This window comes from Periplaneta americana, chromosome 2 (assembly GCF_040183065.1).
Source record: "Periplaneta americana isolate PAMFEO1 chromosome 2, P.americana_PAMFEO1_priV1, whole genome shotgun sequence".
Lineage (NCBI taxonomy): Eukaryota > Metazoa > Arthropoda > Insecta > Blattodea > Blattidae > Periplaneta > Periplaneta americana.
The window spans coordinates 117507804-117525599 of NC_091118.1; the positions used below are offsets into that span (position 1 = coordinate 117507804).

The 17796-nt window shown below is 33.3% G+C and overlaps 2 protein-coding genes across 6 annotated transcripts in view; one reads left to right on the forward strand and one right to left on the reverse strand.

The window, feature by feature from the left end:
* dib (Cytochrome P450 302a1, mitochondrial) overlaps nt 1–6082 on the reverse strand; it is a 93964-nt gene extending 87882 nt beyond the window's left edge. The window contains exon 1 of the mRNA XM_069818386.1: nt 5961–6082. The gene's annotated coding sequence lies outside the window, so the exon portion shown is untranslated. The remainder of the gene's footprint in view (nt 1–5960) is intronic.
* The window catches only part of LOC138694547 (cystathionine gamma-lyase-like), a 39609-nt gene continuing 22723 nt past the window's right edge, over nt 911–17796 (forward strand). The window contains exons 1-3 of one of the 5 annotated variants that reach the window (XM_069818388.1): nt 911–1067; nt 10076–10249; nt 13533–13733. In XM_069818388.1, coding sequence (XP_069674489.1) covers nt 10097–10249; nt 13533–13733 — 354 coding nt within the window. In that variant the 5' untranslated portion in view covers nt 911–1067; nt 10076–10096. Of the gene's footprint in view, nt 1068–4324; nt 4453–5581; nt 5614–6089; nt 6193–10075; nt 10250–13532; nt 13734–17796 lie in introns of those variants that run through there. The other 4 variants (XM_069818391.1, XM_069818390.1, XM_069818387.1 and 1 more) reach the window with 4 other exon arrangements.

The window sequence follows — 17796 nt, forward strand, 5'->3', positions numbered from 1 at the left end:
GAAGAGTAGTTCAAAAGTGGCATATGTGAACAGCTGGCGTCTTCTACGCAATTACCGTACCATACGCCCCGGCGGTATTGTGCACTTAATAATAAATGCGTTCAAATCAACATTAACTTCCAAAATATGTATTTTGATGTACCGAAGTACATATGATATTTCCATGCAGATATTCTGCGTCATCATATGATGAAAGAGAGAATTTTTCTCCGTTCCATCACTCTTTCATCTTTCCAAAATATGATTTTTATATTTTATCGGCATCGTCATGACGGGTAACATAGTTACCAAAAATACCATTTGAAAACACACCTTCGTCCCGTGGATCACAGGTTGGGAACCGCTGGCCTAGAGATCAGTATGGTAACCAGACCGGCCTACGAATACCATTTCTTGATCCAGTAGCAACTGGTCCGTTGAAATGTTCCTTCATATAACAGTAACTTCCTTCTTTCCACATGGAGCTCATTACAAACACCACAGCAGAACACACAACAGTGCGAGATGTCATTCCTCTGCCATTTCCTGAATTCCCGCCCTTTACGAAAACCAATCAGATTTATTGATGGCAGCTGATCGCTGCAACAGCGCTGGAGCATCGATGACGTCATCTCAGAAATTCGCGTGACAAACGAGAAATTCAGAATATCTAATTGCTTAAAAAAAAACGCACTGTCTATGAAAGCAATGTACACAGTGTCGCCAATGTCAGGGACTTGCCGACAATCTGTTTTTTTTAACGTTCATCTGGCGGGGAATTTTTAAAAGTTTATCATTACTGGTATGGGTATAGGAATTTAATGGATTTTTTATACTCCCTTGGGGAGGGCAAAAATGTTTATTTTTCTATTGAAAATATAGAAATCCAGCAGCTTTAGAAATACATCTTGGTGGCTTTCCATGGATTGATGTTGGCGACTCTGAATGCACGTGTTGTACTTAGCCGAATACACACAGTCGTGCAGTTTATTATCGGTTTTGTGAAATCAGTGAGATTTGAAAGCGGTAAAAAAAATTGCACAATACAAAGAAGTGCTTGGGGTAAATACATTTGATTTCAGTGGCAGGTAAGAATCGTTGCACGTGCTATTGTTTAGTCAACTGCCAAAAGACAGGTTGGAATCTCATAAGTAACATTAATAAGGCATCACTCATGAGGCAACAAAGTCAGGAGATAACGGCGTAGAGTGGCTAGTTCCAAGCCCCCCTTCATTGCATACATCACTGACTAGTAACATATTTTACTAATCTGATTTAAGATGCATACAAATAATTCTTTCGGCCGTTCTTTCTTTGACACGTATCAAGTGAGATGTAGCCTACTGAATACAGTGACTCAACTTAATATTCGGGCAACCCTTACTTTTTTATTTTCGGACTTTCCAACATCTTTAATATGAAAATAACGGGAACAGATGCATTATAGGAGTAGGATCCATCCTAATATACAAAGCCCCCCCCCCCCCAAAAAAAAGATGAACGGAAGTAGCGTTTTCATCAATTAAATTATCGATATATATATATTGTTTTTATTATGTCGCCAACCAATCAATACTGTTGAAAATTAGTTTGATCCAGTGATTTGATCATAATCATGGCGGCAATTTCGATTGCTGTAGTTGAATATCAAAAAGAAGTGGATCAAATTCTCCCTGTTAGCTTAAAATGTAAGCCTAGAAGTGGAAATTATGATATTATAAATAGAACCTTTTTACTTATTTTATCCATGAATGGTTTTTTATGCGATTGTGGTTTACTTAGGAGTGAAATGTGCTGCGAAACATGTAATTTTGAGATCAGTTTGAAGAAATATAAAAATAAACGAGATGGATTCTTGTGGAGATGTCATCGGAAAATACAAGGTATTAAATCGAGGGTTCAGTATTAAAGTGAACCAAGTTCATGAGAGTCACTTTTGAGGAAATGGACCTCAAAGTTGAACAACTGTTATTAATTAATCACTGGTTTTTAATATGATTCTACTGTTTCATTAAGTAGTGTCATATATAATATAAATTATTCTATTAATATATTTATACAACATACATCTGTTATTACATAGAATTCGAGTAAATACGTGACTTAGTTCACCTTCCCTCTGAAACTTTTGTGTTACCGGTTTGTGACCAACAAACGTGTATGAATTTGTTATGAAAAACACAATACAACCAAAAAGTTTTAGGCCTATTCATGTTGTGACGTCAGAATCGTTTGTCAAACTTTACGAAAATTAAGCTATATCCTATAATAAAAGAATCCCAATTCTTTTGCACTTCTAGCTCCTGTCGTTTCTCTGAGTCACGTTTGCTTTGTATTTTATGTAATTAGAAGGTCATCACACAACTTGCAACTATCTTTGGAAGGAACTTTGAAGTGAAAGTTGAATTTTGTTGAAAACACATGATAATAATGCTTTTCTTTCACAGGCTTATTGTTTTCATTAGCACACTTTTCAACATAGAGATCATACATCTTTTTTATATTCAAGTCCGGATGCAGATACTTTTTGTTGGCATTATCCTTTCGTGTGTAATGACTCTGGTAGCAGGGAAATAATTTGATGTGGGCAACGATATCAGAGTCGTCAATTTTGTTTCAAGTTGCTCTGTGCCTAAGTTATTGTCAATCACCTCAGAAACCTCATCCTTACTGAGACATCTGTACAGTTGTTCCTAGGAAAAATGTGTTGTAAACTCTCACATTGTCATCTTTATCTTGGATAAAATAGTGAAAGACCTTAGATTTAGCTGACCCATTACCATCTCTTGGGCACGACGTCACTGTCTTTGAAGTCTGTACTATGCCACGCAAGAAAACATTCTGTTTAGAATAATCTGCCAACATCCAAAATTATGTAAAGAATTGTTCCAAAACAGACTGTGAAGAAAATTTTTCTGGGCATTTCTTTGAACAGTGGCAGTTGAAATTTCTCTGAAATGTCTTTCCTGAAACCAAAACATTGTTTTTAGAAATGTATGGCTTACCACTATTTCGATTTTGCTTTCTCTTATTCTGTACCCAGTTATCGTCATTTTTTTCCCTTTTCCTCCCACATAAGCAATGATCCAGATCCCAGTCTAGTCCAGGCTCTACAGCAAATGGACAGTGGCTAGATTGAGGAAGATCACTAAATTCATGACAGACTGTTGATGCCCCTGGAATGGGTGACAGGAATGCCGCATCGTAGCACTTTGTGAAATCACTTGGACAACGGAGAAAATGAAACAACATCTCCAGTGAGGTCCATGGTAAAATGCTAATTTTACACCAATTTTTAATTTAATTTTTGGTTCAGGAAAAATACTAGTAAAAAAATGTTTTTGTGAATGACTAGTATTTCCCCAAGACCAAAAATGCAGTGGAGTGAAATTAGTATTTTATAATAAATTATGAAGATGACTAATATTAACCTAATTTCATTGTTGTATTAGTACCAATGTTGTATTATTTGAAAGTTTAAGGCTAGATGTACACAGAATCAGATGCGACGCTACGTTTTGCTTTACAACGCCATGCAACAGCTTAAAACTGTCTGCTTGCGACAACTGATTTGCTGGATGTGTGGATTTGGAAAACTGGCCTAGGCTAGAAAATGGCGTCAATGAAAGAGGATTGTCTGTATGAAAAATTCTACTGTATTTGGTTATTATTTCCTGAGGACGCTATATGCCTAAAAATCTATACAACTGAAAGATTTTTAAAATTAATTACTAGTAATGTACCACCCACCCACAAGCAGGTGTACTATAACTCGCACCATGGGAGCAGTAAAGTTCATGGCTCTGCGTAGGACGTGTTACATGAACAGAAACATAATTTTCACCATCGACAAAGAACTCAGGTACTCAGTCCCACACATTTCGGCCCCCACGTCTGGTATTGCAGCTGATCCCTACAAATATCAGCTGTGTAAAGACGTATATTATCATATAAAAAAATTAAGTGTGAGAGTGACCTTAACAGTTACCACCTTTCTCATTACAGTCTACTTCATGTACGAGTAAAAGAGTTCCTTAATGGCCAGGAAAGAAATTCTACTCTTTTAATGGCATGTAATCTCATTCTGTAGATTTGCTGTCTTGGAATCAAAAGCAAAAGTTTCTTCTTTTGACGTCTTCTTATCATTCCACAAACTTTTTAACGTACTCATCCGAACATTATATTATTTATCATGTTACTGACTTATGTCATTCTGTGCTCAACTGATAAAACAACTTTAATAGTTCCATATTACGTAATGTTAACTTTATCTCTCTTGGTACAAATATATAAGAAAGCAGAAAGGTCATCTACATTGCAAGATAAATAATATTTTTTTACAACATAGGCTATCTTTCAAGCAAGAGGCAGCCTTTTCTCTATCACTTGTTGTCTGTTTTTTTATAAACGTAGTGTGTATAAGTTTGTGTTTGTAATACAAACCATTATCAGTACAGTATTAAATCAGAGTGGGTATGTAATTATACGAGCAATATCCTTTTGATCTACAGAGGTTAATCAGATGTGGAAATATTATATCACTATAATGAAGTAATGGCTTTTTATGTAATAGTATTTGAAGGAAATCTTGCTCGTAGTTACTATGTTAAGCATAACTCTTTGCCAAAATCTTTATTGAGAAGCAGTTTATCTAATAATATATATCCTTGACACGAAATTACAGGGCAGATTTTGTTTACATTTGAGATTTATGAGTCAGTTCTTCTGGAAAATGTTCAGTGAATATAGTAATTTTTACTTTAATAATATGGGATTATGTGTTATCCTTACACTCAAGAATGTCCTTCATATAAATACAGGGTGGAAGTGAAATAGCCCTGCAGATTGAAAGGGACAATAGGGTACACTTAACTGAATAGAAAATCTATATTACGTTTTATGATTAAATGCACAGTTAATTAGAAAATTAAGTTGGAAGTTTCAGCAGACTGGCAACATTACCGCTAACACACTGCTCTTTCTTCTTCTAATATAGATGTAAGAGGTCAACGAACTCAGATCAGTCTCCGTAATTGAACCTCTCCCTCTGTGACTACAACATTGCAAACTGTTTGCATCGTTCAGTGGCTTGAAATGAGTGGTTTTTAAATAAAATTTACATGAAAACCGTCCACACTATGGAAATACACCAGAGGAATAAATTATTTTTTATGCGATTTTCTATTGATATGGACAAAATCACAATCCTACTCACAATGTTAAACATTTGGGAAAAAACGTCTTTTTTTCTGAGAAAACTATGAACTTTCCACCAATATGGGATTACATATTTTTGTTACATACAACATGAGCTATTTGCTCTGAAAATCTGCAGGGTTATTTCACTTCCACTGTGTATATATTTTCACTGTACAAGTAAGAGTTCCAAATAAAACAGTACAGATCATAATGATCATAATTATTATAGGTTGACTTACGGCTTGTCATGCTGGTTAGTAGATTTTTATTTTAATTCTAGAGCAAGCTTACAATTATGAATTAGGGTCGAAGTAGAGATTGAAACATGCAGCTTCGAAAATGGCATTCAATGTTATGTGTGTTGAATATTTCAAGGTTAAGAGTCAGAGAGGTAGAGAATTCTGGCATTGGGAATGTTATGACAACAAAAGAAAGGTATCTGTAAAAATATGATTAGTGGATAATTTTACTAATCTAATTTAAAATGGCTGCATTGAAATATAATGAAAAATAATTTATCCTTAATTGTCCCCAGTTATTTTTAATTTTATTGTAAAAAATACATAGAAATTCCTGCATGTTTTCTGTAGTTTTATTAGAATTTTATTTTTCTCTGTAAATATACCGATTTATAAATTAAGAGGAGTATTTCCGTACATCCTTACTTTCCAGTCCTCTTTTTTTTAATTAGTCCTATACTTACATATATTGTGAGTATAGATAACTATTTACAAGTGAAATATTTATGCTCTTTGTACTGTAATATAATTATTAATGCTTACCTTATGAGGGCATTTTACAACCCTTACTATCCTGTTACTTTTTGAATGAAGTTTCTCATTTGCTTAAAGAGAGCTACACACTTTCCATGCAGATTGTGCAATGTGAGAGAGACAAACCAGTGATGAAACATTGAGTGACTTGCATCCGTGTGATGCTTTAAATACTTGCCATTCAGACACTGCAATCAGTACTGAATTGTCAGAATTGTTAGAGGTCTTGGAGGTAGATTGGGTATGTAAAGAATTGTTCGACTATTGTAAAATAATTTTAGAGAAATAATTACAGCAAATAGGATACAGATATAAACAACCTAGGAAATTCGTTAAACTGTTTATAAAAAAAAGCTTCTGTGTGTGTGTGTGTGTGTGTGTGTGTGTGTGTGCGTGTGTGTGTGTGTGCGCGCGCGCATGCATGCATGCGTATAATAATAAATTGCCTTATGTAGATATACAGCATATAATTACATAACTGTATACATACTCATGCATTACAAAGATGAAATTACGTACAAAAATATATCTGCATGCATGTGTGATGTGTGTAATTTCAGCATGTAAGATCAAAGATGTAGCCTATATCTAAATTTGAAATATGTATAGTATGATCAGTATACTAAAGTAAGAACATTAATTTTCTTTCTACTTACTTTCTTGAATTTAGTATAAAACAAAGTATTAGATACCACAGTATTGCAAAAATCAGCATCATGATGTGTGAATAAACACAAACTTCACTCTTCTATGCTTCATATATTATGAAAGCTTGTATTTCACTTCATAAACATACACTATAGGTTCAAGTGTAAAAATGTCACACAAGTGATTAGTTATTTTATTTTATTTTATTTATTCCTAGATTAGATTAAAATAGATACGTAACAGTTACATAGAAAAGTAAAGTTATAACTTTATCTTTTGAAACCTATTATAATATAATACTCTTCTAATATGTTGGTTTTGGTATGATCTGAAAGATGAAAGCTCCCTTTTTTGGCAAAGAGGTCAGTTGTCTCATTACTTGTGAAGCCACAGTGCGAAAGGATCTACTGAATTACTATTTCCTTATTCATATTCTGTGGAGTGTGAATAAATTTGCAGCGTATTCGTATTCTGTTGTCATCTGCTTTTACTATTGCTCCTATGGTTGACCTGGAATCTGACAGAATTACTGCTTTTGAAATTGCTCTGATCTAAATGTTAAATTTTGAAGTTTTTTTGCTATTGCAAGTATTTCGTCAGAAGTTTCAGCTCCTGCATGATAGTAAAATGCGACAATGGGACATATTCATCCTGGACCTGCTCTTAGTTTGTCATCTAATAAAGAGCCATCAGTGTAGACATAAAGCTAGTTTTTAGATGGAAATTTGGTATTATTTGTATCCAATGCCAAACATTTGATAACTGTGAAGGAGTCTGCGAGTTTTTATCAATCTTTTGGTCTTGTTGTAAATGAGTTTCGATGGAAATAACATCTAGTCGATTTATTTTATCTGGGATGTTTTCTCTGCTAGGATGTGTTTCATATTTGCTTAACAGTTCTTTGGTTTTTTCAAGGAAGCTGATGTGTGATTTTAAAGTGCTTGGTATGCCTTGTTCCTTCCATTTATTATCCCTTAATCTTAACTTTTTTTTTTTCATGTACTAATGAATAAATTAATGGCGACTGGACAATAGTGGTGGAAGTTTATTTATTCTTGTTTGAGAATAGGAAGTGATAGTTCTCTGATGTACAGAGTCCCTTCCCACCAATACACGCCTACTAGATTTGGCAACACTGCTCCTTCATATGCCTTTAATTGTTGCACTCAGTATAGTTACATTCCTCTCACAAGCCACCAACTCTTTTGTGAATAACCAGCTCTTAATTAACGAACTATTGCTCAGTTGCGGGAGTCAGTCAAAAGAATCAGTTTCGTTAATGATCTACCCAACACTATCCATACTGGTAACCAAAAGTCAGACTGATTGAGATCTGGAGATCGTGGAGGCCATATTGTTGGAAAATGCCTACTGATGACATGAGAACACCAAATATCTGTGTAATTAATTGTTTTGCAAGGGTGTGGATGTGGAGTAGTGAGCCTTGTTTCATGAAGATTATGTTTCCCAGGTCGTGATTCCTCAGTCTAACTAAGACAAAGTTTTGTAGTGTACTGTATTAGCACTACCCATTTACTGTGACAGTCTCTATTATTCTGTAGTCTTCTTCAAAGAAATATGAACAATGATGAATAGCCAAGTGAAGCCGTACCCTACAGTGACTTTCATCATGAAAACCTTGTTGAATTAAAACCTGGGTGTCATTTGCAGACCAAATTCTGCGATTACGTGTGTTAACTCCACCATTAAGAAAGAAATGTGCTTTATCTGTCCAGAAAATTTATCCAGCCATTGATTACTAAGTCGAATCACTGCTAGCACAAATAAAGCCAAATCATATCATTTCTACCTGTCTCTTTCTTTGAGTGTGAATACTGATTTTGGTTTATATGGGTACATACTAACAAGATGTTTTCTTAGAATTCTCCATACTGTGCTATAAGTAATTTGAAGATGCCTTATCAGCAACTGAACCAGTATCCTCAAACCTTCTGATGAAATCCCCATAATACAAATGGAATCTGAGCCTTATTTTAAATTGATAAGTGTTCTAAATTTTCTCAGACCTTGAGAAGGCCAGAAGTGCATAGCACATATTATGACAGGGAAGCAGAGAACAACTGATGCATTCATGGTGGCCTGGCTGTGAAGTGAAGCTTAAGATTTGAACATTTGAGTGTGAAGTTGGTGGTTTTGTTGATCAAATTACAAAAGATCAGTGTTATTAATTTTGTGTGTTTATGGTATTTAATTAACGTAATAAGTAAAAATTTCATCAAAACAAGTATAAATAAAACATTAGTTGTTCTGATGAAATTTGCGTATATTTTCCTAATTAAATAACATAAACACAGTAACGACTCATAACATCATCAGATGCTCAAAACAAATATGATGGCTAATTTTTTATTCTGTGTGCCTTTCCCACCAGCAATCAATGAGAAAATTCCATTGAAACATTTAATGCTACTGGTGGGTAAGAAAACAATGGCCTGCCATTCTTGCTACTGGAAACTCCCATCTCAGTTTCACTTCCCTGAATAAAATCATTAATCTTTTAATCAACAAAATGGTAACTATGGAAAATGCAAAAAGTAAGAAATGAAAAACCCCATTGTTTGTCCAACACAGTGATCTATTTTTTTGTACCTCAAATAATGTAATATTTATAACTCTTTAAGTTTGAAGTGATTTTTGAATGACCTTATACATTGAATTTGTTGTAGAAAACATTTTGATTTTGACAGAAAGATGTATCGAAACTTTTCTAAACTCTAGAGTTATCACTTAAATGAAACTATGATACAATTTTGTATGCTAAAACATTACCTTATTCAGAAGAAACTGTTATGTTAAATAATACTAATTGTCAGTGGTAGGTGGGTGACTTTTCAGAATCTCAAAGTGTATGGAATGAAAAATATTTTCAAGCAAATATCATCTTTTGTTTTTACGAGTAGGTTCCCTAGATCCAATACAGTTTCTGAAAAAAGTTTTCTCTTTAATAAGTGCCAAATTGATAGACTGTAGCCTAAATTAATTTCGAAAAGCTAGAGGTGTTGGCTGTCCTGTCAGTCAATATAATTTTTCACTGAACGTGCTTCAGGATAGGTCATCATAAATATTCTACTCTAAATTTTTCTCGACATTTGGTTTCAAAATTTGACAACATTACTCCATACTGCCAGAGTAGATTCTGATTCTCTGTAACTGAGTCTGATCTCCGTAACCACTTTATTATTTCCTTCATGATCATCATATTCCACTTTCTTGTGTACAGAATACAAAATGACGGGGATATTTATGGAGTTATAATTAATTTTTTGCCATTTTATTATACATGAGCATGTGTGTTATTTCCTTCATGATCATCATGTTCCACTTTCTTGTGTACAGAATACAAAATGACGGGGATATTTATGGAGTTATAATCAATTGTTTGCCATTTTATTATACATGAGCATGTGTTGTGTACATGAAATATATGCAAATAAAAACTTTTCTCTTTATTTTAGGTTTAATTTAATTTTAGAGTCATGTCTGTGGAAGGCTTTTTGCAACAAGAACCAGGATTTGCAACAAAGGCCATTCATGTTGGTCAGGAGCCTGAACAGTGGAATTCATATGCTGTTGTTCCACCCATTACTTTAGCAAGTACATTTAAACAGATTGCACCAAACAAGCATAAGGTAAGATGAAACTGAATTTACCTTGTATTATACATATATATATATAGAATTGGAATATATTGGTCCCCTAACTGCCCATTGTGCAACTCAAACCAAGAAATGGATTCGGAACACCTCAAAATCTGTGCTTCATTGGCTGACCATGATAATATCTTTAAAAAATATTGGAGTGCAAGAGGTCAAATAACTTTATTGTCAAGCACCTGGCATTAGAAAACAACTATATATATATATATATATTTCTCATTAATTAGATATGAACAGACATGACTAAATTATTTTTCCCTAAGTTATATATTGGAATATGTCTTTATTTAACATGATTCAAAGAAAAATAATCTTAGTGCATCCATTATAATACTATAGACATCTTCCTAGTTAATGTAGTATCCTTGCTGATTTATTGTGATGTGGTCATTACTTAAATGAATATCTGAAGCAGTAGATCTAATCTTAACTCTAAGTTCTTTTCCAAAATTAAATTAAAGTAATTATTACTCTTGAGGTTCACTTTAACATTTATTATGAAAATATGTAACTTTAAAATTAGAAACCTTTAAAAGTGTAAAAATTTATTAAGACAGTAATGTAATATCTTATACAACCAGATGGTATTGTTTCAGCACTGAAATGGTTGTATAAGTTAAGGTAATAATTTTAACACTTTTAAAAGTTTTTAAAGTTCTCTATTATAAAGTAATTATGTTGTTCTCAGTGTTGTAGTGTTTATCACACTTGCATCTAAACCAGTGTATCACATATTCAGACCCTGCTGATGATAGTGAATTTCTTCCTCCTCTATGACAGAAGTAAAGCTTCAGAAGTACCTTACAATATTCGAATGATTTGATTTGCAAGGCAAATGTTCAAAATAGCCAGTGCATCATCCACCCACACATTCTACTTGTAGATGAAATTAAAAACAAATTAAATGTTTAAGTTAGACGTGGTGTTTCATTATAATGCACTCTGTATCCCATGTATCTCGAAGTTTCCTATTTGGATCTTGAAGTTTACACATTTTTTGTTTATATTGCATTTTCCATTGTTGCCATCCAGATTTAGAACAAAATGTTATTGTATAATTAATAAGAAATCATCATTCTTTACATTCCACTGCTTCAATTTCTATTAAATACACACATAACTAAGTATTAAGTGCTTAAACTTTAAAATTCATTTTTCTCGAAACTTTCTAAAACTTGGTCATTATTCCCGTGTATCCTTCATATGTGAAATAATAACTTAATAAATAATTTACAGTTTCCATTATTGAATGGGGCAGTAACCTCGATGTTAGGTTATGATATAATTTGGATTTTAATTGTTCAGGCCGGTTTGATCTTTTAAAATTCTTTATTACAACTAATTAATGAGTGTTAAACATATTTACATTATATTTTAATTACTGGTATAGCATTTTGTTTTACTATCTGTAGTGTGCATACTACAAACCCATTGTGTTCTGTGATAGTATTCATGAATCTAATAGAACATTTTATTAATTTTGGTAAACCTATAAAAACTGTATAAATTTAATAGTAAGAAAGTAGACACCCTTCATTGGAGTATGACACTGAATTACTAGCTACTGATGCTGCTCTTCAGTGTGTTACTCAAATTTCTGAAAAATCTATTTGCATACTTACCGACTCCAAGGGGGCTATATTTAATATAATTAAATATATACCAAACCTATTGTACATGCACATAGAATTATTCCAATTCAGAAACAACTAAGTAAACTAAAAGAACTCTAAAAGGAAATAACATTTCAATGGATACCTAGTCATTGTGGTATACCTGGAAACGAGAAAGTCGATAATATTGCAAAACAGGTAACATATTTGCAACCAAGACCTCTTCAAGTGATATCTCTATCCAGTGCTTTTGCTTCAGTAAAGTCTCATTTTACAAACCTATGGATCAACAATTGGCTCTCTTCTGACAAAGGAAAAATTTTACAGTCTGTACAAAAGAAACCAAATCACCTGGAAATGTACAAAAACTTGCCCAGACACGTTCAAACATTTTTAACAAAAGGCAGAACAGGTCATATTGTCACTCAGTTGTACCTACACCGATTTCACATTTCTGATAATCCTACTTGTCTGTGGTGTAATAATCATGATGAAGATCTGGAACACATTCTTCTATACTGTCCATCCATAAACCACAAAAGAAGTAAATTAAAATCATCAGTACCAGTTGCAGAAGACACAGCCCTGCAGTATATATTGACTACACCCCACCTCTGGCTACTAGCAACAGGCATCTATAATGAACACCGATCAAAATACCCCTCATTTCTCGTGAAAAACAAGTGAATAACCTACAGTGGATACATTAGGAAGGTTGATTGATTGGAGTATGTTTAATGTACGTGGTTTTCCGTTCAAACCTCTCACATTTTAATTAATCATTGCTAACAAGATATACCAAATTATGGAATGCGAATGGTACTGTACTAAAAGAAAGAAAAACTCAAAGAATTTTTATTTAATGATTGTTCACTTACTATGTTGCGCTACAATCTCATAAAGCAAAATGACGACTCTGCAGCAGCATGCACAATCTGAATTCTTGTATGCAGAGACAAGATCAATCATTACAGTACAAAGAAGTTACCGAAGAGAATATGGAGAAGATGCACCTGATGGGAAAACACTGAACTACCATAATGCTTAGTGAATTGATTTACGTGGGCTTCTCTGATATTCCGCTCTTATTTTTTTCACCTTCTGTTCTGAAACACGTCAGTGAGTACCTCCGGATTGTTTTTTAACACTTCCAGTGGCCAGAAAGTTCTCACATCAAGCCTTAATGGTTTTCCCATCAGGTACATCTCTTCCACATTCTCTGCTTTAATTTCTTTGCACTCTAATGATTGATTTTGTCTTATACCAGAATACAGATTGTGCACGGTGCAGTAGAGTTACCATTTTTCTTTATACAATTGTGGTGCAGCATAGTGAATGAACAATCAACTTCAAATTCATTAAATAAAACTTCTTTGAGTTTCTCTTTCTTCTAGTACCATTCGCATTTCATAATTTGGTATACCTTGTTAGCAGTGATTAATTAAAATATGGAAGGTTTGAATGGAACACCATGCAATGGTGCAAAAAATGCTACTTGTTACTGATACTGTTAATAATAAATGAGAATGAATGTTGCAGACTAGTTTGTGATATCTTGTGTTCTCGGTCCTGTGCATGTTGTATTACACATTTATTTGCAAATACTCACTTCTGATTATTTCATATGTATTTTTTATGAGCAGGGTTATGATTACGGACGAAGTTGTAATCCATCAAGAAATGTATTGGAAAGCTGTCTTGCTTCCCTTGATGATGCCAAATATGGACTGTGCTTTGCATCTGGCTTAGGAGCCACTACAGCAGTGGTTCATCTCCTAAATGCTGGTGATCATATGATCTCTGTTGATGATGTTTACGGAGGTACATATCGCTACTTCAGCAAGGTTAGTTTTATTAGTTTAAAAACTAAGATATTACTTTTAATTTTGTATACGTTGTCAGAGCTTGTTAAAAATTTTGGGAAAGTGATTTCATTCTATCAAACATAAGGTGGAAAAGCTAGAGTTTTAACTTTATCAAACTACTTTACCAGTTGGAAAAACCATTTAAGTATCAACTGGCAATTTTTAGAGTCTGGATATGTGTATGCAAAAAGAGGTACAAGTACTAAAAATACATCCTTAATGGCAGTGAGGACTGGAATTTGTTCTCGTTTGATCAACTACTACATATCCAGCTAATATTTTCTAACTATGATATTGATACTGAGGTAGCATTTGCATTATCATCAACGTTGTCAGGTGCCATTGAATGTAGGCTCTGTGATAAGATATTCACTGTCCAAGGAATGAATAATAAATATACACTTAGCACAAAGTAATAGTTATATGTTATCACAGGAGCCAATAATTGATAGTGATAACTAAAAAAAATCTCAGAGGTCCATAATTGAATAGCCGCCCAGAACAACGTTGTAACTAATTTTTCATAAGTAAACTTTTTCGTGAATAATGGTTATTAATGATGCACTATGTGTAATGTTTGTACTCGTATTAAAATCAGTACACTTCTCTGATTGTCAATCTTGCTGTAGAAATGTAAAATTATGTACAGTACAATGTGTTTTTCCCTATTTTTGAAGAATTTCGTATTTGCTGGTTACAACCTTATTCTGGGTGACTATTCAATTAATCAGATTTCACAGGTCCAGCCACGGGCAATGATTAAAAAAAATAACTACCACCCCCTATAGTGAGGTAATTGAAGCTATGAAGAGAATTAAAATAAATACTGCATCTGGACCTGATAGAATTATTATGAGGGCAATAAAAAATTAGCTTGTAAGCATTTTAGCGACAGTTTATACTAAGCACTGATGAACTAATTAGTTACCGTAACACAGGGTGACTCCAATCAAAATTTTCAGTTTTAGAACTGTTGACCATATAAGGTTACATCCGAGTGAAGTGCATATTTAATTTTATAATCTTCTATTTTTTTAGAATCCTATCTAGTGAATGCAAATGTCCTCCATTGTTTTAAACTTCGTCTTTTTTTTTTTTTTTTAACTTTTATTGTTGACCATTGTAACCTCAATAGGAGGGGTGAATCTGATCATACATTATTTTATCATTTAAAATCAGATATATACAACTGAATGTATGAAAATGATCACTAATTGAAGTTTTAAAAAAAGTTTTTAAAGAATATTTCAGTATTTACGACAAAATATAATTATAACAGGTTCTTAATGACTTAATCAATATTGTAGACATTCAATATTAAAGAATGTATATTTGTTATATCGCAAGGTTTGTTGCACCACCTTTCGAACTATCTACTTCAGTGGCAGGATATATAAAAAGTACCACCCTCTCCCACCTTTTTTCGAAGAAAGTTCTTCTGATACAAGTCCTCTTCTATTTTTCTGTCCACTCTGCCTATGAAATATTTTATTATTTTGTTATTGAGAAATCTTATAATAGCGAAATTATTTTCTGATGACTTAATTTATCATTCAGTGTCGTGTAAGGGACACCATATTCTTCCGAAGCCTTTCTGATGCATAACTTTCCTTATTTTAAAGCTTTCACCACATTATAATGGTGCAATTGCACTTTCTTGTTGGTCCTAGCTTCTTTGCATGTACCCACATTGTTGACTTTAACTGACAGCCTAACGAAAATTAAATAAAGGAGCATAACTTGGTAACAAAATTAATCCCAATCATGAATTTCCAACTTCTTCCTTATATACACACACATGTGATCAGAATCACCTTCCAAAACAACAACACTACACTAAAAAGGGCATAAAATAACGAAAATAATTTTATCTCTTGTACTTTACACTAACCCTTAAGGGAATCCTATGAAATTAAATATTGTGTTACTTACTACTTATATTAACAAAATATGTAGTGAAGTACAATACAAGTTTTCTATAAGAATTTTCCAGCACAAAAATGAGCACACCTCGAATCCTTCTCACTACGAGACAGTGAGTTGCGCGTGATTTAAATATCAATTGTTGCTGACAGATTATCGTTCTTAGAAACAACAATGCTTTCAAATTACCAGCGACAACTATGCACTAAAAAAAAACATAACTGATCTGTTTCACAATACTATATTGGATTCATCCCGTTTTATGGTATTTAAATTACACAAATAACGACTTCACTGTGTTAACATTTTAAATTATACCTGATTGACTAGTTTCGTTGCTATTTGCATCATCTTCTGAGTCCTAGTGAGTTCCAGCACTGTCTTCTGGTTTCCTGTTATGGTAGGGTGTGTTCATGATTGTATCAAAGAGGGTGTGTGTTCTGAAATTCAATTGTGTTGAGGATGTGTTGTGGATGTGTTTTTGTGTGTGTGTAAATTTCGTATTGTTCTAGAGTATCGAGTTTCTGGTTTTTTGGTTGAATGTGTAGTATTTTCATATCAGTGTCTATATTATTATAGTTGTGGTTGGAGTTTGTAATGTGTTCTGCTTAGGTTGAATTATTGTTGTGTGGGTTGGTTATGGCTGTGTTGAAAAGATCTTCCAGTTTGTCCAATGTAGAAGCCATTGCAACTATTGCATGATAGTTTGTATATGTTACGGCTAATGTCGAGTTTATCCGGATTATGTTAACATTATCCAAATAGTATGGCTAACTTAAAAATTAAATGTTCTTTTAAACTCAATGCTGACTTTACCTGGGTAATCTTGTCATTAGCCAACTTGCACTGGGTAATGTTGTTCTAAACATTAAATTTATTTTTATTTTTAAATTACAGAAGTTACATCTGAATTACATAATCTGACGTGGGCGGCCAGTGACAAAAATATCGAGTGTGTTACAGCTTGATCATACACATACATAAATAATGTAACATGTAACTAATGTAATGTCGAAAATTAAGTTCATACTGTGTTTCTTCCTTTCTCTGTTATTCTGATGTTGAATCCTTCTATGCCAGACACAATTTTCTTCTCAATTGATAGCATAGCAAGTGCAGTGATGCATTCCTGGGACATGGTGTTCCTTAAGAAGGTTTAGTATCTTCATTACCACATATACAACTGTTGTCATATTCTGTCCTGTGGAATTTTCTGTTGTACGCATAGTTTTTCCCATCTTTTGTTTTCTGATTTATAATCAAATTAAGTGTAGACCTTTCCAGTCGTTTCACTTCAATTTTTCCTTCTATATTTCTCATAGAGAATGGATTAGTTAACAAACTCTTGACTGAATTCATTTCAGTCCACAGAATAACACTAATAGTAAAACGCAAGAAGATAATATAATATATTTGTTAGCCTTAATAATCACAATAAATTCATTGCATCGTCAGCTGTAATAATAATAATAATAATAATAATAATAATAATAATAATAATAATAATAATATATGTTATAGCGCAAGACATTAATACCATTCAACTTGAATTCTCAGAGAGGAAAAAGTATATATACAAATTATATACAATGTAGTCACTTTTAAACATTCTTTATTATTAAACTTAATTGTAAGTTCGGCATCAGCTCGAAGAATTGCTGGTAGATCAAGAATATTTTACTCACTACTACTGATGCTTCCAACTAACCTCAGGTTCGGAGTTCTACTGGGAAAATAATGCACTGCTGACCGGTTTCTCATGCTAATGCTGGGAGAATGTCATTCACCTAAGGGTATTTTAACCTCCATCAACATTCAATGCACGTGCAGCTCCCGCTACAGTGAGAATCAGCACACTATATAATTATTTGCAGCCTAACGCCATCTGAAAAGACAGCCAATTCGTAATGGTTTTACAGAACAATATTACTTGCGGTTGCATCATCAACAACAACATTTATTTTAACAAAATTACGAGTGTGCTATAGAACAATAGCACATTAGGACGAGCCTCCCTTGTAATCAATGGAATATTTTAAATGTAGAATGATTTTATACATTAAGAAAAAATGTGTGGAAAACAGAAACACAATTTATTAAATCTCAGGCTTTTCGAAAC